Source organism: Topomyia yanbarensis, chromosome 3 (genome assembly GCF_030247195.1).
Source record: "Topomyia yanbarensis strain Yona2022 chromosome 3, ASM3024719v1, whole genome shotgun sequence".
Classification (NCBI taxonomy): domain Eukaryota; kingdom Metazoa; phylum Arthropoda; class Insecta; order Diptera; family Culicidae; genus Topomyia; species Topomyia yanbarensis.
Window position 1 is genome coordinate 14,273,091 of NC_080672.1, and position 24,063 is coordinate 14,297,153.

At 42.4% G+C, this 24,063-nt stretch overlaps 1 protein-coding gene across 9 annotated transcripts in view; it reads right to left on the reverse strand.

Moving 5' to 3' along the window:
* LOC131688976 (teneurin-m) overlaps positions 1-24,063 on the reverse strand; it is a 573,241-nt gene that overhangs the window by 433,713 nt on the left and 115,465 nt on the right. For 4 of the 9 annotated variants that reach the window (XM_058973675.1, XM_058973673.1, XM_058973674.1 and 1 more), the window contains exon 2: positions 6,873-7,110. The exons of 4 other annotated variants lie outside the window; for them this stretch is intronic. In XM_058973675.1, the coding sequence (XP_058829658.1) occupies positions 6,873-6,903 (31 nt within the window). In that variant the 5' untranslated portion in view covers positions 6,904-7,110. Of the gene's footprint in view, positions 1-6,872; positions 7,111-24,063 lie in introns of those variants that run through there. One more of the 9 variants, XM_058973679.1, reaches the window with a different exon arrangement.

Sequence of the window (24,063 nt, forward strand, 5' to 3'; positions counted from 1 at the left end):
CGTAGCATATAGCAGCTGCACTTAGCCGTCAACTTGAAGTTGTTGTTCTCCGTTATTCGTGCCGGTGGCCGGCTTCACCATGCAGGCATACCAGTCGACGAAAGACACCCGATCGTCCTCCCCAAAACATCGTCTCACCAAGATGATAGCCACAAGAGAACACCACAAGACGCTCTAGGCCGGTAACAAGTTACTAGTGTCTTCGTCGCGCTAGAGATTCTGGCCACTCGGTGGACGGAATTTAGTTAGAAACATCGTAAACGGCTGCATGTTCTGCGCACGTGCTAAACCCAGACCTCGGCAGCAGCTGATAGATGATCTGCCAGTTGTTCGGGTCAACCAGGTTTACTTGTTCCAAAATGTGGGCATTGACTTGGCGATACCAATAAACTTGAGAATGTCATCCAGAAATAATTTGAACCTCGATCTGAGCACCTGCACATTCATTGCCAGCCTGTGAAGATTCATCGGCTGTAGCCGTATCTACTGCGACAACGCTACGAGCTTCGTTGTAGCACAGCGAGAATTGGACGAACTACGGAAGCTTTTTCGAACCCAAGGCCACCAAGATTCAGAAGCTAACTAATGCGCAGACGACGGAATACTGTTCCACCTCACTCTCCCATATTCTGTGAAATCTGGGAATCCTGCGGAATTCCTTGGAAATGCGCACCTTGCCGCATTGGAACTGCAAACCGCATTGTTTCAGGTCGAGTCAATGCTAAACTCTCGCCCAATCACGCGAATGCCGGACAACCATTCCGATGAGCTGCCTCTGACCCCAGGACATTTCCGCTGAATGTGGTATTCGATCAAGATTGCAGTAAAGGTCCAGAATCCAGATTGTCGCAATGGGAAAGAGTACAGCAGCTAACTCAACACTTTTGAATTCATTGGCACAAGAAGTATCTCGCCAGAAGCCATGGTCAATCTAGCCGTTGGTTCCATCGTCGCTCTCAAAAAGATGAGAGAATATCGCCGTTGACACGGCCCCTGGGACGCGTGCTCAGCGTTCATTGATCGTGGCGCCACAGTGAAGTAGATCTTCGGCATCGTTCAACGGGCCATCCCGAAGCTTCTGGTTGATGTAGCGCCTGCCAGAGTAGCCCCGACTAGTAGCTCTGTGTCAACAACGCCAGATGAAGGTCCTTGATCAGGGAACAGAGCCGCCGGACGAGGTCCCAACTTGCGGAAATATGTCGCCAGACGAGATCCTGTTCCATAGCGACCACCAGGTAATCTACTACACCTTTTGGTCGGCGGAACTGTACGACAATGCGGAGAGTGAGAACTGAGCGGAAGCGGCAAATAATGAACTTCGACGCGGACTTTTTGTCAAAGAACTTCGTGCAGACAAGGTGCAGTCGTTTGGCCTCTTGGTAGGACGAAAGACCGAGCACCCTTCGCGCTACATTTCTAAGAGCTAGAAGACGCATTCAGTGAACAAGATCTGAGGCAGTCAGAAAAGAGCGTAAGGTGAAATTCTGGGTGGTTAGGGCTGTAATAATACTGTAAAAGTTCACCCACTAAAAGGAACTGTGCAGAGAAGTAGACGCTAACTCCTGGGGCAACGCTTACCGTCTCGTGTTGGTCAAGATCAAAGGTTCTAACGATGCCAGCTGAAATGTGCGCTGACAAACTGAAGACTAACGTAGAGGATCGCTTCCCGAAGCACGCACCCTACCGCATGGTCGGTTGCACCGTACGTCGATGCAGCCGGTGGAAATGTTGGTCACAATCGGGACTCCACTGATGAGCTCTTTTCAGTGGCAAAAAGGTTGAAAGCGAAGAAAGCTCCTCGTCCGTATGGAATCCGCAAGGTGTCACTAAAGATTGGGATCTTGGCGTTTCCGGACATGTTCAGAAGAGTAGCACATAAATGCCTGGACGAAGACTCGACTTTCCGGATCCAGAAGCTGGTTTGGGTGCCTAAACCAGAAGATCCAGCATCGTATCAGCCTATATACCTGCCGGATACTCCTCGTAAACTTCTGGAAAGGATCATCGTCAACAGACTGGCGAACTATGCTGAAAGCAAGAACGGACTGTCGCAGAGGCAGTTTGGATTCCTAACGGGATTTCGACGGTAAATACAGCTCAGCTCACAGTCATCGCGATCGCGGAGAAAACATCAAAGCGCGATCGACGTAGAGTATCGTTTAATAGCGCCATAGTGCTGCACAGAAGGCGAGTTTCGGAATACCTGTGCAAGGTTCTGAAAATTTGCTTCCAAGTACTGATCAACGAGACGAACTTCAGCCAAAGGTAGATCCTGGATACTGCGGAAGTACCTCAGGGCCATAAACTTGATTCAACACTATGGAATATGCCCTACAACGGAGTGTTAACACTGGAACTACCCAGGGAACTTAAGATCCTTGGCTTTGCAGAAGACCTCGTGCTGGCGATATCCGGCGAATCTCTGTAAGAAGTGGACATGTTGACGACTGAGATGGTTAAAACTTGGATGGCTGATGTCAAGTTGAAGCAGGTTCAGTATGAGGGTGAGGATCATTCGGAACTTCGAAGGATCAAGATTCAGCACGAAACTCCTGGCGGGTGTCTCATCCTCAATAGTGAGATATGGTATTCCAGACTGGGCCGCTGTGCTGAACTCAAAGTGGCACAGAGCGAAGCTCGTGTAGAACGATATCATCGGAGGCGATATGCGTAATTGCCGGGATGATGGATGCAAGTAGACTGATCAGCGCGGACTCGTTGGCTTAGTGACAGCAAGAGTGGAACAACGCAGAGAAACGAAAAGCCGACTCATCCCAAATGTGTCGGCGTTGGTGCAGAGGAAGCAGGTAGCAGTTTTTATCCGGGCGTCGATGCTTCCAGAAGTACCCTCATCGATTAGGACATGCTTGGTCATCCCTTTGCCCGAAGTGTGTGAATATGCAAGAGACACCAGAGCATGTAGTCTTCGAGCGCCCTGGGTTCGAAGGTGTTCAATGGGCCGGCGTGATAGTCAACAATTTAGTCGAAGAGGGTTGCTACGACGAACATACCTGAGACGCTGTCAACAGCGTTGTGAATTCTCTCCGAGCTGCAGAGGAAGTGGTGAAAAGATCAACAAAGTAGCGCCGCCGATTAGAAAGCTCACGTTAAACAACAAATCGGCTTCGGGAGAAATTCCGTCACCAGGAAACTCTCCGACGAAGTAGATTTGGTCCGCCGCAGGAAACCAGTTGAGTTGGATGCTATAATCAACCGGAATCGCCGGAATGACCTCGGCACCCTACTGGTCGACCCGTGAAAGAGAAAGATGAGCGGCAGAAGAATCGGTTTCGGGAAAACTTCCACCGCCGGTGTAATCTAACTCCATCGCCAAAGACCAGATGAGTGGTGTGAGACGTTATGGTTTCGGATCGTTTGCCCGTGGATGAGGGGATAGCCAAGATAACAGCGGAAGGACGCAATGCGTTGGAGTAGTAGTAGGGCCCCGGCGAATAAAGTTTCCAGCATAACCTTTCACTGGAAGTAGTCGCATCCAGTTGTCCCGTGCGTCACCAAACTTCAATGTATTTAGGTTTTATTGGTCACCGCTAAATTGTTGTGTATTTGGTTTATTGATTTTCTCAGTGAAATTAAACAACGAAACCTTCTTTCTTCGTTGTTACGTTACGTTTCGGCCTACTACGCTTCAGCTATCATCGGACGCCTACAAACATTGAATAATTATTCGAAATAAAGGTTTGTAGGCGTCCGACGATAGCTGAAACGTAGTAGGACGAAACCTAACGTAACAATGAAGAAAGAAGGTTTCACAATATATATGCGAACGGAGGTCTTAGTGGAATGTACGTAATGTTTCAAAGATTTTCTTCCATTTAAATAGTGAAGTGCAAGTGCATCTAACTAAATAAACATAGTGGAATTAAATGGAAGAAGGTTTCGTTTTTTTTTAATTTCACCGAGAAAAATCAGTGAACCAATTACATAAAAACTTCAATGTGTCTTCTCAGATCTACCAAAGGAAATTTTTCGTATCCCGGATTGAAAGACGATTTTAGCCAAGAAGAAACTCTGGTAATCATTGTTTCATCGACATTGATTTGTTCGGTTGCCAAAGTTTCTTGCAAACAGACTGAAGCTCATTCATATGCTACATACATACGAACACCTCTTTCTCTTTTCAATTTCCATGTAAAAAAGTTGGAAAATGAAATAATGTGGTACTATCGAGAGAATTAAAAAGGTATCGGATGGTACAATTGGGAGAATCGAGTGTATTAAATTTTGTTTTTCGATCTCTGGAGCAGAGTGTATAAAGCGAAAACTCAATTAGAAATATAACGGGTGTTCAATAAAAAATGATAATGATTTCAATACTTTTCTGTCATTAAAGTAAAGAGTTTCTTCTCTCCAAGAGAATTGCTCTCTGGACTCCCTAGAAATGGACGGCATGTTTCTTTTCGACGGGTGCTATCAGATTAATCGTAGATGGCGTCGAAACAGTAAGCACTCCGCGAGCGTGTTGTACGGTTTTACGAAACGCATGGCCATCGTGGAAAAATGTTTACGGTAAACCACTTTCGAGACGAAAACGTGCCCGTGAGTACAGTTTACCGGATCCTGGCATCCCTGAACGTGGAGTGGAAGGCCTGTAGCGGCCGTCTGGCAAATATAATGACGAAGAAGAAGAAGGAATCGTTGAAAGAGCTGTTCGAAAACAAGGACGGAACAAGTTTGCGTGACACCTGCCGAAAATATCACTGCTCACATATCTTGATTCACGGAACCCCTTAAGATGGAGGACATCATATAACGGAAGAAGATTTGTTCCCCTGAGTACACGGAAGAGCAGATAGCGATCGTGTAATCACAGTGCCGGTGGATGACGAAGAACTACCACGAGATGTCGCTCGTGCTGGACGACTAAACTTACTTTCAGCTCTCGAAAACCCACATTCCAGGAAATGACAACTAAGACAAGTCGGCCCCACACCTGGAATAAAAGTGTCTTGAAAAAATTCCTCTGAGATTCTTGAAAGAATATCACGCGGATGGGAAGTACGTCTTCTGGCTGGACAAGGCGTCTTCCCATTACGCCAAGAAGACGTTGGAGTATCTTGAGCAGAAAAAGATACCGTACGTGCCGAAAGAAAGGAACCCGACCAACTTGTCCCAGTGCAGTTCCATTGAGGATTTTATTGGCTCCCTCAGTGCCCTAGTGTACAAAAATACGAAGCAGTTGACCAGTTCTGGAATTGTATCCGGAAGATGGACGCAGTGTCGTCCAGCGCTCTTGTGAGAGCATCGCGACTAAGTTTCGTCGTACGGGTGACAAGGGCCCTTTCTCCAATATTCATTGACGTTTTTTGGAGAATAAACATTTCATTTTTAATCAAAAATACATAATTTGTTGAATTTTTTATTATTTTGAACACTTAGGCTTACAGGAGAAAAAACCAGGACAAATCAAGCTTTTTCCTCGACTTCCCAGGACAGCCAGTGCAAAACCAGGACATGTCCTGGGAAACCAGGACGTATGGTCACCCTACACTACTACAGTCAGTCGACAAACATGAGCCGAACAATTGTCAAAAAATGACCTGGCACCCTTGTCTGATGCTTGCACTCGCAGTTTGTTTACAATCACATTAATCCAAGCAAGCCGTCCAATATTTCGTCAACAGAATATTTGTTTGTTCGACTGGGTAAGTCCTAGCGTATCGATTTCGAGTGGCATTTGAAAGAAAATAAACAAAAAAAAACGACGATGTGAATTGGGTCAGCGGCGATTCTCAATGGGAACGGTTAGGAAATTTCACTTTAATTACAACGAGTGAGCGAGCGAGAGGATCGATTGCTGCGTTGCCCCATCCACCAGCCGACGAATTCCATCGAGTGGTCGTGACAGGTTGTGTTAGTTTTATAATTTCGTTTGCAATGAGGCATTTTACGATGCGATTGCGGCCAATAAATCCTTGATGGTTTCTTCTGATGCTGCTGCTGCTACTGCGGTGTGGTTCGCTTATCGATGACACAGTGTCCACAAGATGCCATTTTCGTCTTGTACGGCACAGCACCGCACCGGGCAAGTATCATGAAAGCGGACAGTTGAATGCGCACTAGACGTAAATGGTGATTAGCGAAACTGGTCTTTTCCACGCGCGGCCGTACGGATCAGGGGACCGGCTGCGAATTGACCTGTATTATTTAATGGTCACCTTCTCCAATCGTTGGTTGGCCGTCGTCGTTTCGTTCGCTGGCTGCTGCTGGAGGAGATAACGTTCCCGCAGCACCGGCGAACGATGGATGGGGGTTCCCTTTCGGTGCGCGTTTAGATTTATGTCTTCAGCCGCGATTAGCCAGTCGTGAGAATTAGTTTCTCCGCTCCTTCTTGGTGTCCGTTGCGAGGGATCCCAATAAGGCAGTGAACGTGTGTCGTTTTCGGTGTAGTTGTCGGCTTCCTAATGGTCCATTTTTAACCTTCGGATCGGTTCGGGTCGGTGCGGTGGAGGAAAGTGATGCCCGCTGTGCCGTGATGTAACTCCTGTACCCCCTCTGTACGGGTGCGAGAGGGACTCGGGACACGGGAATGTGGGTAGTGATTTCGGTTCACACCTTTATTCCCGTGGTCCGCGTGACCATTGAAAGATGGGGCGAAGAATAGACTGCGGAGAATCAACTCACGAGTTGAATGGTTATGACGAAGCGGCAAAGGCCTAAATTAAATGTTTATAAGCGGGCGGTGTTCCCGTTACTCAGCAGAAAAAAAAGAAAAGGGTCTCTAAAACAACACACTACACAACGTGCTAAATCACGAGAAATAACCGTTTAGATACACATATTATTAGCTACAAGAAAGGAAAGAGGCTACACGCTATTGTACTTAAAAATAGAACTGCGATCGGGATACACACCTTCGGATTTTCTATAAAACTGATAATTCATTATCTTTAATTTAGCGAGAATTTTGGCAGCTTTTTGTGTCTGTTTTGTCAGTGTTTGTGTGCTTTTTTTGTACTGGAAAAGCCTGTTTCTTCTTCTAGCTAAGGTTGCACGAAAGAAGCATAAGCGTCATAGTTTACGAAACGAGATTGTGGTTACTCACGCCCGTTCCTCCACTTCTGACTTAGCGAATCGTACGCTTTTGCTTACCTGAAAAAAAAAATAAGAGAAAAGAAACATTAGAAACTATTGTTTTTTGGTCGGTCCAGGTGGCTTATGAATATGATTGCGTTTTTATAAGGATTTATGGCCAAGCTTGGTAGCACAAGTCGTTAATTAGAAAAGCAACCTCCTAATGGCATCGTTCTAGGGCATACTTGGCCACTAGCCCCGGGGTCATAAATATTGCACATCAACCCTTGTTCCAGAAGCAACAACCTCACGCCCACTCCGTTTCGGCTCGGACCCTTCCAGCGGCCAGTGCTATAAGAAACCGCATTTTTCTTGAACTTTAATGGTTTAATAAAATCGGGCTTAATTACCATTAATTTTATTATCCGCCTCTGTTCTTCTCCCAGTTCGTAGTTGTAGCTCGTAGTATGCTCGAAGGAAAAAAGGTCCAGCTTCGGTTTTCCCCATTCCCCTACCGATATTAGAGCTGTTGTCATCAATCAGCGCTCTATGACCATCGTCTTAAAGTAAACACACATTCCGATGGGGTGCGGCAAAATCTCCGCGATCTTCGAGAAGGGTGCCGATATAAATTTTTATTAGACCTCAATATGGGACTATCCCCCTCGGGGACGAGGCAGTCGAATCAATTAGCGTGTCGCGGGCCGAATGGGGGACGCAGAATCCATTATCAAATAATATTATTTGTGTGTTTTTATTGCACCTCATTTATAGACAAGAAATCATTTCGTTTATAGGGTTTATGAATTAGTTTTTGGACACTGCTCGTCTTCCGAACGGGTAATGTTAAACGGCTCATACACGGTGCGATTTGTCGTACGACCGGTCGTACGATTTGTGTCGAAACGACCGTGTGAACGACCAAGTCATACGACTAAAGTCCTTTCCCCGAAAATTTTTCATAAATAAATTTAAGAAAAAAAAACATGTTGGTGACTCCACAAATTTGTATCTTGTTTGGTTTGAACAAATTAATGAGAGAATGTTGAGGAAGATTGCCATTTTGAACCACAAAAAACACCAGTCCGATACCTACTGAGTATGTTGAGTGCGACAAAAATAGTTCCTTTCATTTTGTGTGACTCGTCGAAAGAACAAAAGGAACTGTTACTTTTATTCTTATTGTGGTGATCTGTCGAGATGAGTGAGTCGCAGAAGCAAGAGGGTGTGCTCCAGCCAAATAGGGAGCCTTTTAACTTCCGGCCTTTTCGCATACGATTCATAAGGTATTCGCGAAGTGCTGAAGGTGAAACTCGTTACCCGTAACGGAATGAAACAAGGATTAGATCAAATGTTCGCGAACATGAACATCATGTCAGTAGTCATGATGATGACATGGAAGTGTACGAGATAGAAATGGATGACCACCAAGACACTGTTGGTTAGCAAAAATATTTCCCAGCCTTGTAAGCAGGTCTCAACGCGCAATCGCTAATCGCTCGCATGAGATCCGTTGAACAACCATCAACGTTTTCTTATTTTTATTGTTTACACCATAGAAATATATAAAAGACCCACGGTTCCCTTAAGCTAATGCATTGAACCGAATCAAATAAAATAATGATAATGAGTTTTATAGAAAACTGGACACAAAAACTCTTCAAAATGAGACTTTATCGCTGGTGATTGCCCAGAATAAAGTTAGTTATTTAAATGACAAGTTTTTAAATTATACGCAAATTACATATCTGTAAGTGGATAGTGCACTGCACGCTTGGTATAAACATCAGCTGAAGCGGGCTCGGTAAAAATAATTCAATTTGCTGACATAGAGGAGAAAATAGTTTTCATTTTCGCGTCATTTTAATGCATTTACAATTTCCTTCTTAATGTGAAAAATGTGTGCCGTACTAAAACACTGTTAATCCGGAAAAAAAACCTTGATATATTTACGAAATCGAACAATAAACAAGAAAAACGTGTAAAAGTAAACGAGCCAAAAAGTGTCGAAACAACGGTTTTACCGAGATGCTCATATAGTAGTGGTAGGACTAACTGTCGTGTTTTGTCCTTACTTTCCATTGGATGTCAATTGATGCTAAGCCAGATATTGGTCAACCAATCATAATGCACTGAATGTTGCTACCAGCTCCAGCATTTTAGTCGCTTTCTATGGTTTCCAATTAATGTCTATGTTCAAAAACAACGCGACGAATCAGCGAACAGACATCAGTAGACAATCATGGAGAGCAACTAAAATGTAGTAACTAGTTGAGTCTATATGTCAATAAGTTTGGATTATTGTTTCGATTTCATGTTTTCAGCATATGACAGTTTTTCGTTTTATTTTTGATTGTTATGGTTTAAAATGAGAGAAATGATAAAAAGCATGCAGAAAAGAGAGAAAAAAGAGTCAATCAATTGAAATCGACCCAATAGCACTTCTTCTATTATTTCTATACAGTCAACTCGAGTGCTTTACTCTGATCTTTCGTCTTCGTTATCCGTAGCACCTTGATGCGTTTGGTGCGACAGATTTAATTGAAACTTTCTCAAATTACAATAAAATGAACCTGTAATCAAACATATACTGTAGCTTTGTTCAATTAGTCGAACATCTTGCAAACTTTGTTGTAATTGTGGAAAAAATTAGAGCGTATCATTTTTATTTAAAGAACAAACCAATTACTGAACAGATAAGTGTCAATATATTTGTTTAACGAAATGATGATTTGACTTAGAAAGTGTAACCGAAATTATCATAGAAAGTCTTCCGCAAAGGGGAAGTAAGTGCGAAGTATTCCATTCCATGTGTCCGAAATTTTGGGCAGTTTCCATTACTCGATTAAATCATTAAAATAAATTTTGATCATATTGATCGCCAAGAATCTTTCCTGGCTAGGGCTTTGATCTACTGGGCCAAAGCTAGTCTTGAAAATAGTTTCATTTAATTAGAATATAATGATTAATGCCATAGAACTGGTAATAGCTGGAGGCGCCAGTTCAAGAAAATAGAAGCTGAACCGCTTCTGCAAATCGCTTGCTAAATCAGAATATTTAGTGCAAATTTCGACAATCTTTTTGTTCGAACATTTTCCTACTCATTTAGATTTAGCGTTTGAAACCTTGCATTTTCTAGCACCGTCAAGGATTGTCATATTCGGTTAGCGCAAAAACACTTTGAACTCTAGACAATTCACCTTTTATTGGACACACTGGGAAAAAATATGTTCTCAAGCAGGAATCGAACCTGCGATCTCCCTAGAGGCTCTAGTTAGGTGCGTTTTGCCACTTCGCCATCGAAAAACTGTATCGACGTCATCACAGATTCCCAACAGTAACGTGATTCACGCCACAGTCTCTATAGCTACAGTGGACCATTCTATTCCCAATGCCTCTCATAAGCGAATCGTCCCCGCTCCTTCTCAGACAGAATTCATTCGTTAGCCTATTTTTAGTTCCTGTGGATCACGTGCAGGCTTGAGATTGGTTTCACCAAAATTTTTGCCCCAGCGAGAAATTTTGTTGTTTATTCAATTTTTCTCCTTAGAGGGAAATATAGCATAATATTCTGAATATTTCGAAAGGTCTAAAGCAGAACTTCCAGTTGCAGAAATATTCAGCCCCGACAAAGATCGCGATTTCGCCAAGATAAGCTCGTAATTGACGTATTTTGTATAAACAAAGCAAATGACGTTACTGGCGACAAGTCTTTTATGAACCACTACCGCGTCTACCTGCCCGTTCGCAAAGTTGAGATCGACGACGTGGTCACCGAGTTTATCATATATAGATCTACTGATTCATTTCAAGCTCGTATCGGGTCGATCTTTGGTGAGACTACTATGCGTTTCTACCAATATCAATACGGTTCGGTGTTACAATTGCACAGAGAATCATGAGTTTGACTTCTTCATGGGAAAGCTGGGAAATGCGCATATTGTGGAGAGAGTCCACATGAACTACTATCGTGCCCCGCGTAAAAAGGGTGAGGAATCTGAACCGTTCTCTTACAATACGCTTTGAGTATTCTTTTGCAAAAATGCCCTACGCAACCTAACATCACGAACAATTAGTTTTAGTTAGCTCTCTTGGATCAGAGAGAGAGAGTGTGGCTAAAAGTTATAGGCAAAAAAGATTCCGTGTAAAGGCTTAATTTTGTTCTTTACAGGCCGCTCGAGGAAGCTCTGACAAAAAGCCGAAGCAAACAGCTTTTGGTTATAGAAATTTGAGATTAGCCAAGGAGTTTCCAGCGTTTCCAGGAACATCAAAAATCTCATCTGGCTTTTCAACCAGAAATTCGACTTAGTACAAGACACTGAGGACATATCAGTTTAGGGGGAGGTGGCTGCTTTACTGCCCATGGCCACATATCTGTCCCAAATACGTTCTACTAATTCTATAAGGACTGACGAAGGCGTCAATAATAAATAAAAATCTAGCTACTGAAATATTTCCTACTTGTTGGAAAGCGGCCCAAATGTTTCCGGTGCATAAAAAGCTAAAAAAATTGAACATCAATAATTATCGAGGAATTTCGTATTTAAGTGCGGTATCCAAACTATTCGGGCTGGTTGCTTTCACTACAAGCACAACATCGCAGACGACCAACATAAAGGCATAAAACCCCAAAACGATCGACAAAGACCAACCTGATCTCATTCACAACGTATGTATTCGATGGATTCACTGACGGACTGCAAACCGATTACATGGATCTATCCGCGGTCTTCGACAAAATCAATCATGATATCGCTATTGCCAGATAGCTAGATAAACTCGGTATTCACGGTAAACTTCTTCGCTGGTTTCGTTCCAATCTCGATGGAAAGCAACATTAAGCAGCATTAAAAACTATCTATCTGCACCATTTCTCGCTATATCCGGCATGCCGCAAGGAAGTCACCTCGGGCAAGTAGTCTTTTTCCTGTAGTTTAATGCCGTCAATATCAAAATTCAAGGACCCCGCTGTTCATTCGCCGACGATTTTTCAACAGATGCGGGATTCATCCGATACCAAATTTCTTTAAAGTGAACTGGGCAGTACAGTATCTTTTTCATTTTCACTTGCAGTGATAATCTAATGTATACAGTGCCACTTAGTGGTGAAAAAATGCGAGCTGATGGATTTTTTCCATGAAAATTGTTGAATAATCCCATACAAACTTCAGACACGTTGGTCCGGTACCTAGACTTGTCTGATTTGTTTCAAATTTTGAGCAGGCATTCCTGGTGGGGTTAAGAATCGACTCAGGGGTGGGTCGATTGTTTTTAAAAATTCGCACCCCATGCGCTGGCACTGGATGCACGATACCGGGGCTGATATTTTCGTGGTTGGCGAGAGCTACTAGGGTAATTCGAATGCCTATTGTCACATTATAAGGATTATATTCCGCTAGAACATTACCAGTCTTTAATCAAAGTAGGTTACAATCGAATTCGCGCTATGTTTCTATTTTATTTAGCATCCCCTACTACCATGTAAACAAGCAAAGCGTGCACGCCAACTGCGCTGCCTGTCCCATCCGGGGTACATCGACAGATATTTGAATTTTGCTTTGTGCGGATCTTCTCGTTTGTGTGGATCGCTCTCGTAGTAGAGCTTAAATCGGATGGGTATTGTCGTTTTGCTTTGTGTGTTTCACCGCGCATGCTGCTATCGCCGCAGAGACGTGGTGTATGGTGTTGCCGTTGGTGTTCGTTGGTCGTCTCGAGCCGAACCAAACTTAATCGATATTGATTGTAGCAGTATGGGATGGGTATTTTGGTACTAGGGTCATTTGAATGCCGAATTGTGAATTTTTCGTCGTATCTGGCACCACAAAAAATTTCCAACCTCAATACTTTGGAATGATAGACCGGACTATTATTCCAAAGTAGTACATACTCACTTCTCAAGTCAGAAACGTCATACCGCTATACCTCTCCTTATATAGAAGCACGGACAGCTCGACAATCACATATTATTTTTAGGACCTATAAATAAATGTTGACTTTTTCGAAAATTCTACCGTGGCGTAGCTCTTTATACCAGCGATACTCAACCTTGGGTCCGTGAGCCCTAAGAGGCCGTGAAGTCATTGCTGGGGGTCCGCCAAGACTAATCATTTCCGGGTGGATACTGAAATTGCAAGAACTTTATCACTACAAACTGAAAATAATGTTTTGATAGCATACCAAATCGATGCTAAAAATGTGGTGGTCCGTAAAAATCCAGGGTTATTTTGAAGGAGTGCTTGGTACGAAGAAGGTAGAGATCCATTACTTTATACCATGAAGTACTGTTCCAATTTTTTACAAGAGAATCTTGGCAATTGTTTAGCAGGAGCTCTACATGACTGGTAATGTTTGAGTTTGTTCTGTTCCCTAGTCCACTTCGTTATAAGAAATTGGATGGCAAAAAACTCAAGGAAAACATTTATTTAAAAAACCTTCGCCAAAGTCTGTTTTTCCAAAACTTCATTTAACTATTTTTTTGTTTACAACTAAGGTGATTTGTATTCAACTATATTGAATTAGTTCCAATTAAATAATGTAAGGGTTCCCAGCAGAGGGAAAATGGACATTACATTACTGGAAATATCCTCCACCCGAGCTCCAGTAATTGTATAAAGAAAATTTATCCTAAGTCGAAAACTCCTCCATGACTAAAAACCCAGACGCTATGTCTTCTTTTCATGCGTAGATAAGTTAGATTTCTAACACTAACTACGCTGCCAACAGACCAATATTAGAAATGACCTGTCGCTTCAACGATTATAGCGACATCTTCGACTTCGTCATTAGTTTTACACAGTTTCTTAACCGTTTGTTGCCACTTTAGGTCATTTAATTTTTAGTTAAGTTCCTTAAGACTCAGTGTCAGTTGGACTTCAATTTTTTAAATACAAGTACAAATACAAATACAAATACAACTACAACTACAACTACAACTACAACTACAACTACAACTACAACTACAACTACAACTACAACTACAACTACAACTACAACTACAACTACAACTACAACTACAACTACAACTACAACTACAACTACAACTACAACTACAACTACAAATACAAATACAAGAGAATATCCAAATTTTGTACAAATCTTCTGATCAGGCAGGCAATATTTAGATGCGGAGAAACGGTCCAACACCTATTTTACTCAAACATAGAATATTTTCAATTTAAGTGATGATACATTAAAGATTAATTTTGGCAACATTATCAGACAAGCCACAACTAAATATTTATCTATTTAAGTATTCAGATTTTTTCATTGATCCTATTTTTTATGAAATCGATACTTTTTACATCATTTGACAGGCTGATTGTGATTGGCAATTCTCCTGCTAGATCCTTAAAACTATGGCTAAACGCTGACCAAAATACGTAGAACGTTGTGCGGGTAACGAAGACGTAAGGTGCTTTCGGAAATACCGGTTTTTTTCAGCCGAATTGAGCGGATCAGATCCGCAATTCGAACAAAAACAGACCAAAAGACTGCCACATGCTTAAGACATCTAATCTAAATCATTGGACTTATAGATTCAACCAGGCACAACATTTTAGTCGCAATCACGTTTTAATGCGGAACGAATTCCTCACATGAAAATGAAATTAAGTTCCAATGAAAATTATATTGCGTTAAAATAACGCGAAAACAAAAACTGTCTTCTCGGCTATATCGTTCTCAGCAAATTGAAATATTTTTTGCCTAGTACGCTTAAATGTGCTGCCTAGTATTTATACTAAGAGTACAGAGTGCACAGACCTAATACAAGTAAAAAAATTGTCATTTAACTTTAAAATATAGTTGCCAATATCGAGTATTGCATCTGAGTTTTGTTAAACGATGAAGCGTTCACTTTTGGAGAGTTTTAGTGCTCAGTCGTCCATAAAACTTCTACTTTTTCAAAAAATTCGTTTAGGGCTCCGTTCAACGCTTTAGCCAGTCGGATCAGTGATTCTTTTATCTATTTATATTTATTTCCAACAATAAAAATAATTTAACGAGTTTTAAAGGTTGTCCAGCAGATATCGCGCAAACTCTTCGCTATTGCACGTGGATACCTGCTTACGAGGCGGGATATATATTTTTCTCGCCAACGTCATCATCGTGATTGCTGCCTTTATGTTCGCGAACATCTGATTTCTTGCTGGCTTGTTGCCTTTTTGAGTGTTAATTTCCTCCAAGTTTTGGCTGGCTGTAGATTTTGAGATACTTGACGCAATGTCAATATTACCTTAACAAGTGCCGCAGATTTGGCCATTGTTTGTGTTCAGTGGTTTCTGATCGGGGTAAACCGTAATGTATCGCTTTTTTCACGGAACTGGAACGTACTAGTTTGTCACTGATATGTTATAAGAATACTATGTGTAATTGTACTTTCGCATTAAGTTTTGTACTATATTTCTCCCAAATGTGAGAAGTATTCGGTATCTGATCTTGTAACCGAATATTTATTTTCTCACCATCCATACATTTGAAGCTCTTAACTATAGCATTGTCTCACACAACCATGAGTTTTAAATTATGCAAAATGAATGGTTTGGCCTGGGCCAATTTGCTAAACGCTATGAGCGTTGAATACCTGATACGGTAGAGCTAGATAAAGATGACTATTGTTAGTCTAACTTCCATTTTAACCTTTTGAAAGTGATCCTCATCCCAAATAATCGGTTTTATGTGCATCATCTATAATCACAGTATTTGGCTGGAGCACCACTTCTTGCTTCTGTGACTTACTCATCTTGAAAGATTACCAGGGCAAGAATTGTAGTAGCAGTTTCCTATGTTCTTGCTCTTTCATTTTTTCGCAATAATTTATTCATATTAAACGAGCTACAAACTTGTTAAAAGTCGTTGATAATCATGTTTTTAAAATTCTTTTTTATAACTTTAGGGAGCGGGTTTAGCCCCCTACCTTCCCCTCAAATTATGTGCCTAGTAGTGATACAGATAAAAATTCAGTGGACCGACACCTGTAATTAAAGTTTTCATTTTTTCGGTTAACAGCGGACACGGTTTCCCGTAATTTTGAAGCAGGACTCGTTAAAAATATTCCTCGTCGAAAGAGTCTATTCAATTCCCTACGCGCTCGCCCACACATTCCATTAGGCGAATTAGAGCGAAAAAAATGGAATCGCTTCCAGAACTCGCATTAGGTATGTACAAACAACTCTCCTTAACGCGTTGGCAAACAGGCAAACAGCCTCGCACGCAGAGCTTCAGGCCAGGCACAAGTAGGCGTATCCCATTCGCGCGCGCGAACAGGCCAAAGGCAACCGGTCGCTTTTGTTCCCCGATCGCATTTCGCAGAACAAAAAATGTGAAACAAGGCATGGCTTACTGTGCGTACCCCGCCGACGACAGCGAACTGCCCGAACACACAAATAGCATAATGATATTAAACATTCATTCAATAAGAATAAATCAATGGCGGCGGGTACGTACTTAGTATGATTCGACGCCACATTTGGTGTGGGTAGAAAATTTAAATTTAAAGCGTTGACCAAATTTCGTAGCGTGACCTGGTTCATACAAGCAACCAGTTTCAAGAACATAATTTACCATCATTATGATAAGCGTTCGCCCGACTCGACCAGATTGTAATCAATTCAACGATAAACGGCGGGATAGATAGATGAAACAAAAGATGTTTTGATGGATCGGGCAAATTATGATTGCCACCTTTACGTAATCACAATCGTTGGCTAGGCTTAGGAAATAACTCCACGGAAACAGTGGTCAGTCCACTACCAACGCCGAGACAATTTATTTGCGCAACTTTTTAATCCCGCCTGGCTAGTCGATCAATGACCGAGTGAGTGCACAGGGGGCGGATGATCGGCCACGAAACCGACCACGGTGCGTGGTGGTTGGTGAGCCGTGTGATGAATAGCCATCTTCCCGCTAGTTGCCGCTCGACGTTCGTTGGCGCTCGAGGACCACTTCTGAAGAGTGCTTGAGTCAACATCGCTGCCGCTTCGCTACTGCTACTGCCGCAGAATGCCGACCATCATTCCCGTCCGGTCCCGGAATCGCTGCCACCGATGAGGGTAGCACTAGACTGCATTTACATAAACAAATAATAAACATAACCATTATCATAAATACATATCATTCACTATTGTCTTCAGAGTTTGCGGGGAAGTTTGACTGTCTATTTTGCTTCTACTTATTCTTCTTGTTGTTTGCATTCGCTAAAACTGAAGATATGTCACCTCCACGACCGCCGGCTACCGAATCGGACACGAAACGGTAGGTGGACCTCACAGGGGCTTACTATACTAGGAAATTCTCGCTGGAAGTTCCGGGAATATTTCGGTTACAATTTGCTTGGTTGGCCATGGAGTCGAACAAATATTTATGCATGTGCGCTACCAGAGTGGAAGTTCAAAAAAAAAAAAAAATACCAGTAGGCACAGAGGAGAAACAAAAAAGAATACAAACGTTACAAGTCTGCTTTGTTTAGATGGTCGATTTATGTTCGTGTGCTGTATGCATTTCTGATCTCAAAGACGCCTATATTACCATAAGTAGCCAGCTGGTTTGAAAACCTTCCCAACGAAGACAAACAGTTGTGTGTTTTTTTATTGACATGCTAATAGAATCAATTAACAAAAGTATGTGTAGACCAACAAGCATATTGTTTCTGGTTTCGTGGAAAAGGAAAACGAGCTGATCAGTATCGGCTACCCGCCCGGTTGGTCTAGCTCTAGGGCCGCTGAACTGTGGTTGTTTTAAATGGTTTTTTTACCATCTCGTTTTCCTGTCACAGCAAGCAACTGAATTTCTGAATCTGATTTTCATAAATTTGGAACGCTGTTGCTGCTGTTACTGTCATCACCGCCGGAACGGACGTTTCGGAATGTTTAAATTATATCGGTGACAATCATTTATGTCTACAGTTTGGTTGAGGTGTCTCTAGTTAGCGTCCGTGTCCGTTGCCGGAGGCGAGATACGGTTGCGACGAGTTGCGGCCACCCAATTTCTGTGTTGGCCGATTGGTTGTTCAGAGATAGATTCACACTTTTCTTTCAAATTTATTTCAATTTCTTCGATCTGTTTGTTTCAAAAACAAAATGTTGACAGTTTCAGTTATACTAGCCCAGCGCATGGGTTACTGCGATCTTTCTAGTTCTTGCTTGGGTGGAAAAATTCGATAGGTTCGTTCATCTGAAAAACATAAACATATTTATGGTAAATTTATCACAATGCAATAGCTGTGCATCACACCTACACCAGTTCGGGATATTTTTAGCATCAATTTTCCACCCGAAAGAAAATTCGCGATGAGAACGAAAGCGTATCCTCCAATAGGTAGCATTCGCTTCCCCCGGAGGCTATATTCATTGCCACCCGAGCTATCGACCAACTCAATAAACCACCTCCCGAACCGTGGACCGGAGTGAAAGCATGATTATGACCTAATCGCATTAACGCTCACCTCTCCGTCTGCTGTTCGCGTTCCCGGTCTCTCCCCCCCCCCCCCCCACCAGACCGACCAACCAGCTGCCCTCGTTTTGCATTCGTCGCCGAGCATCATTATCATCCAAGCATTTAGGATAATCTATTGCTACCGCTGGCGTTTTTCGCAAGTTTAACGGTCGGAGGGGGGAAAGCGTAACGCCGAAAACATAAATCGCACACGAAAGAAGCGCAGCGCACCAAACTGTCACCTTGTCGGGTTTCACGTGGAACATGGTGTGTCCTACTTGCAAGAAAGCGCCGCGGGGGGAGTTTTAAAGCAACGCTTGCTGGATCTAAAAACGACATTTCGAATTAAACTGTAATGGTTGTCGTTCTCTCCCCGCCGCCATTCGGATCGTGTCGCTCCGATAGGCAGGCCATGGCGACCAACGCCAACTGTGACCGAGCGAGATTCGGTGAACAGAGATAAACAGGCCCGTGAGGTGTTTCAGTTTCATTAATCTAACGCCCGACTTGCTGGTGGACCCCTCGGTCGGTCGAAGTCAAGTTCTCCCACAAGGGGCACCCGTCGAAGTCGAGGTGATGAAGATGACTCCAAAGCTTATCCGGTATTCTGATCAAACCGCTTGAGATGTCGCAGCTGCAGTCACTGTCACCGTTGAACAAAATAGTTTTATTCAAATCAACGTGCTCATTAAAAAAGATTAATTGAAAGGTTTGTACCTTGCTATGGCAGGCTGGATTGTTATCTTCTTTGTCCACCATTTGTGGGATATCTATTCGCGTATAATTTTTACTAACTGTGAAAATATGCTAATGAAGATTAGAATCAACATCCGAGCTTTTTTTGTTATTCATTTTATGCTCGACCATATATTCACTTTTTGACGTTTTTAATCCGATCCGAAGTACGCAGCCAGTTCGGAGTTTCCCTGTAGTAAGCGACCACCCACTGGGCAGGCAGAAACTAGTAGCAAAACTGTCAAATAACAACAGCCGAATTAAAGAAAAATGAAGTAGCATCTGAAAGAAAGATAATTACGCTCCCGAGTGCCACAATTTAAACGAAGATAACCAAAATAACATGATTGTTATTTTACGTCATGTCATTCCGATCGAGATAGTTCCGAAGAAGTAAATGTCTGCAGCCGCTTTGTGATGAATATTATCTTATAACTGTCAAAACGTTGTTCCCGGTAGGCCGTGCGCCGTCTCCCAGCAACGAAGTTAAACAATTTCAGCTATGGAAAAACTTTCAGTAAACATGATAAAGCTTATTGTTTATTGGCGTATTTTCGTTTAAAATTCAATTTAAATTCTATTTTTCTCCTGTGCTACTTTTGCCGTCAGCTTCGGACTTCGGTTACCTTTCATTTCGGCCGCTATCGGACGCTACCATCTATCATCCGTCCGTTTGCTTAGTTTCGTTTCAACCACAGCTCCAAACTATAACCACGCCATGTTTCTCTAGCTACACAGAAATATTCCCCTCCCGCCGGCCCCCCGTTTCGGAATCCTTCGCTCCACCGTGTTTATTTTCAAAAGCGTTTTCGCTTGTATTTAACATTCAAAAATTATGTTGTTATCTAGATTTTTGTTTAGCTCTAAGCGTACCATTCTCCACTCGATCAACGCCGAGCTGAATTAATGAAACAAGTCACTGGTTCCGCCATGTAGACGAGAAGCTTCACCGAAGACACCTTCGTCTATCTCAACAATGTTGCCCAGTCACCGCGGTGATAGTTGTTGGTTGGTACCTATTCAAAGGGGAGCAGCAGCTGCTGCTGCTGAGCGAGCGAACATGGAAACATCATTCGAAAGCATCATTCTCAATCCTGGCTTAGTAGAAACGGACAAGCGCGAGCGGACAGCTCGCTCCATAAGTTCTCGGTTTGAAGCTCGGTCCATTGCCAACTTGGATCGGGAGATTTGGGTTGCCAGATTACCGGCTGTCTCTGTCTTCTTGTACAACATACTCACACACTTCTCTTAATCATTCCCCACGCCTGCTGCCTGCGTGGATTTTCGGTTGGACAAGTGCTCCCATGTCGTTCGGCGCGAAATCTGGCTTAGTCGACGATGTAGGAGAGGGAAACGGGAAAGCAGTCGAAACTAATTTTAACATGATGGAATATGTTAGCATATGCCGGGTACTTTCTCGGGACCAGATGACCAGTTGTCTGTCGACGTTCGTTCTCCTTTGCCCTATCGCGACAGTCGGATCTTCCCCCGGCTAGCTCAAAGGAGACTCAAGAGACAGAAATTCGATGTTAACTGCTACTTTATTTATGTTCTTTCAAAGTTCGAGCACATTTTTCTTCTCTTTGTAGCTTCGATTCGATATTTGTTAATTAATTAACTTGAAGCCAACGGCACCAGCAGATTTTCGGTTCGCTTCGAGACGTGTTCTGGGTCTGAAAGAAGAATAACAAATGTCACAACTTGCAACAAATTCTTCTGGGAAAACATGACCACCATAAACTCGTGTATCGTTAGGCATAACAATTAATTGGACTGCTGCTCAGTTCGTTACTTTCGAAATCTGATGAAATTTTAACAACCAGTAGTTGTAGATTTATTGCTTTTCAAACGTTTAATCGATAAATCGCTACCATCCATCCGGGTAGTAAAACTATTTTATAATCTACCAAATAGTTTACAGCCAGGCGATAATGTATCGCCAACACATTAGCGCCAATCGATAAAACTGGACTCCCCCAAAAAAGAAGGGGGCTAATTAACGGCCATCCAAAGCTATTTTGATTTACTTTACTTGGTCCGTTTTTTGAGAGGGGGAGGCGGGAGGAAAATAATTTCGCTCGCAGAAAGGTGAACGCTGCCATTCGCCTAAATTTGTATGAATATTTTATCGCTGTAAGAAGATTTGCGTCCACTTTTTCCTTCTTTTTATAGCCCGGGCAGGCAATTTTCCGCATGCCAAATAAGCCGCTTAGCAACTTTTTTCGTCCACACTGCGTCCGTTCGTCCATCCAGCCATCCGCCGGAGGGGTCATCAGGCTTGATTATAATCACCGAAATTATGTGACAATCGAAGTGCGTGGGCCGATTAACCATCTTATTTGGCTCCGGTTTCGCACGGTTGAATTGCTATCGACGATCGACCGGTAAAAACAAACTAAACAATTTGACAGTTGCTAGCTGTCGCAGCTTGCTGTGATGCATCTCTTCAACTAGCGTTAAGCGGTCCATACACGATACGATTTGCGGTACGACTGGTTGCGAGAGTCGATGTCAGTATCCCGAGGAAAGTGAATTAAGCTGATTAGATATAATGCTTTATAAAATTTAAATGCATTCTTCTCGTCAAGTGAGACTTTAGAATTACTCCTTAAATTTCCATTCTTATTTCACGTACACTTGCGTACTGTACCTTTGGCAAAGACAACTGGTAGCATGAATGGGGTTTCATTTGTTGTACTACATGCAATTTACGGGAAATCTAATAACATTCATTTAAAAAACTGATAATTCATTCTTCGTAAGACAGTTCTGAACAAATCGATAAAAGAGAGAAGTACTGTAATAGATAAGACGGAGAAGATATACACTCAGGTTTTTTTTACGCGGGGGATACAGACCGCGTAAATGAAAACTGCGTAAATGAAAACCGCGTAAATGAAGACCACTTAAATTTAAGAATCCGCGATAAAGGGAACCTCATTGATGGATACCGCGTAAATTTCAAAATCCGCGTAAATGAAAACCGCGTAAATTTCAAAAACCGCGTAAATGAAAACCGCGTGAATTTTAAAATCCGCGTAAAAAAAACCGCGTAAAAAAATACCGCGCAAAAAAAAGCCGCGTAAAAAAAAAATTGAGTGTAGTTACTTTTAAATTGCGTGCCTTGTCGCAAGAAGTCGGACATGTTGCAGTCATACATTAAACGATTTGCCCTATGTAGATGCAGGGGAGGACGATGCTGAACCGATTTCACCATAGGAAAGGTGCGTAGTTGAAACTGCAACAAGCACTCCGCCGCCAGTTTTATGCAGACTTTTACGTGAATTGCGATCGGTAAGGAAAGCTTCATAGCTCGCCCCAAAAGCTTGCACTGGTAATGTACTTTCACTGAGCCGCGTTTCTGAGAGAGCGATAACGTCGCAGCATTCATCTGAGCTCGCCAACGTTCTGGTAGATGCATCTTTATCGTTTGCTGCTATACATAAATTATTTAGTTTTTTCCGTTACGTACTGATGAAAGATGGCATTTGAACGTGTCAATCAAATTCAAATGCAATAATTCGTCGATTTACTATAGCCTTTCCGGGTGCGGAATTATTTTTTTCCAACGTCAAAAAATATTTTTCGAGGTAAGAAGTGCCCCACATCAACTTTCACCACGGAAAAAACACTGTAGAAAATAACTTATTGTGTTTTTTCTCTTGGAAATTTGGGTAGAAGTAGTTTAGAATATATTGTTTACACGGGCTTTTATCGCTAACAGTTTTTCGAGAATAGGAAAAATGGTGTCACCCGAAAAGCAACGTTCTCGAATTTATTTTTCGCAAGCGCCTGGTAAATCCTCAAATCTCTCATCGGAAAACAAGTCGGAATGGTTCAGTCAATGAGTCGTGTGATTAAATGTATACTCATTAGGGATGATGAAACCTACGCCAAGGCGTACTTCCGGGGTTACTATTCTTCACCGCCCAGCACAAGTTTGATGTTTCGGAGAATGTAAGGAAGCAGAAACTTTCAACGTTTGCCAATAAATGCATGATTTGGCAAGCGATCTGCTCTTGTGGCAAACGGAGTGCGCCGTGCGTGACTACCGGGCAGTAAATGGGGAGATCTATCTCAAGGAGTGGCTATAGAAGCGTCTGCTTCCTCTGTTGAAGCAACACTTTCTAAAAATGCGTTAATATATTAGAGTAAACACTGTTAAAAGTCTACTAGAAATTTTTTTCATACGATAATAAAACCATCCGATGGCTTACCACCGGGTCGCTCGTTCCGGAACAAGTTCTAGTGCTTTTTTAAGATAGAGTACAAAATCCAATAGAATATATAGCCATATGCTGCCACCGAAGGGCAGAACCGAAATTGCCTATTTTTCGCGATAGGAGTGGTTCAAAACAGCGTCTGTCACAGAGCGAGCCGCTGCAGGAGAAATGTGGAGACTTGTTAGTGCTATTCCAAATCATGACAGTATTTCGAATCATTAAGCAACTTTTAAAACTGTAATTAAAGCAAGGTTCGGCAAAAGTAACAATGTTTAGCGGAAACGGTTTGGAATAAATATTGAGCTTGTATAACTCAAGAGTAATGGTGAGGAAAAGGTTGATCAGAATCTTCAAATATGTACACTTTCGGAACCGAGGCTAACGCCACAATTACACGCACTCAAAAAGCAATCATATCGGTGGGTGGCCCCCCAAGCAATAATTCGGGTTTTAAAGCATACAAGTTCAATTTACGTTTTAAGGGTGGCTTCAAGAATACCATAAAACCACAATTGTTACTAGGGCAACTAACTTCTCCACAAGTAGCAGTATTGAACAATAATCTACAAGCAACTTACTAATAGCACTTGACGAAGATTTATATGATCAGTTAGACAAGTGTGATGAATTTGAAGAGGTTTAT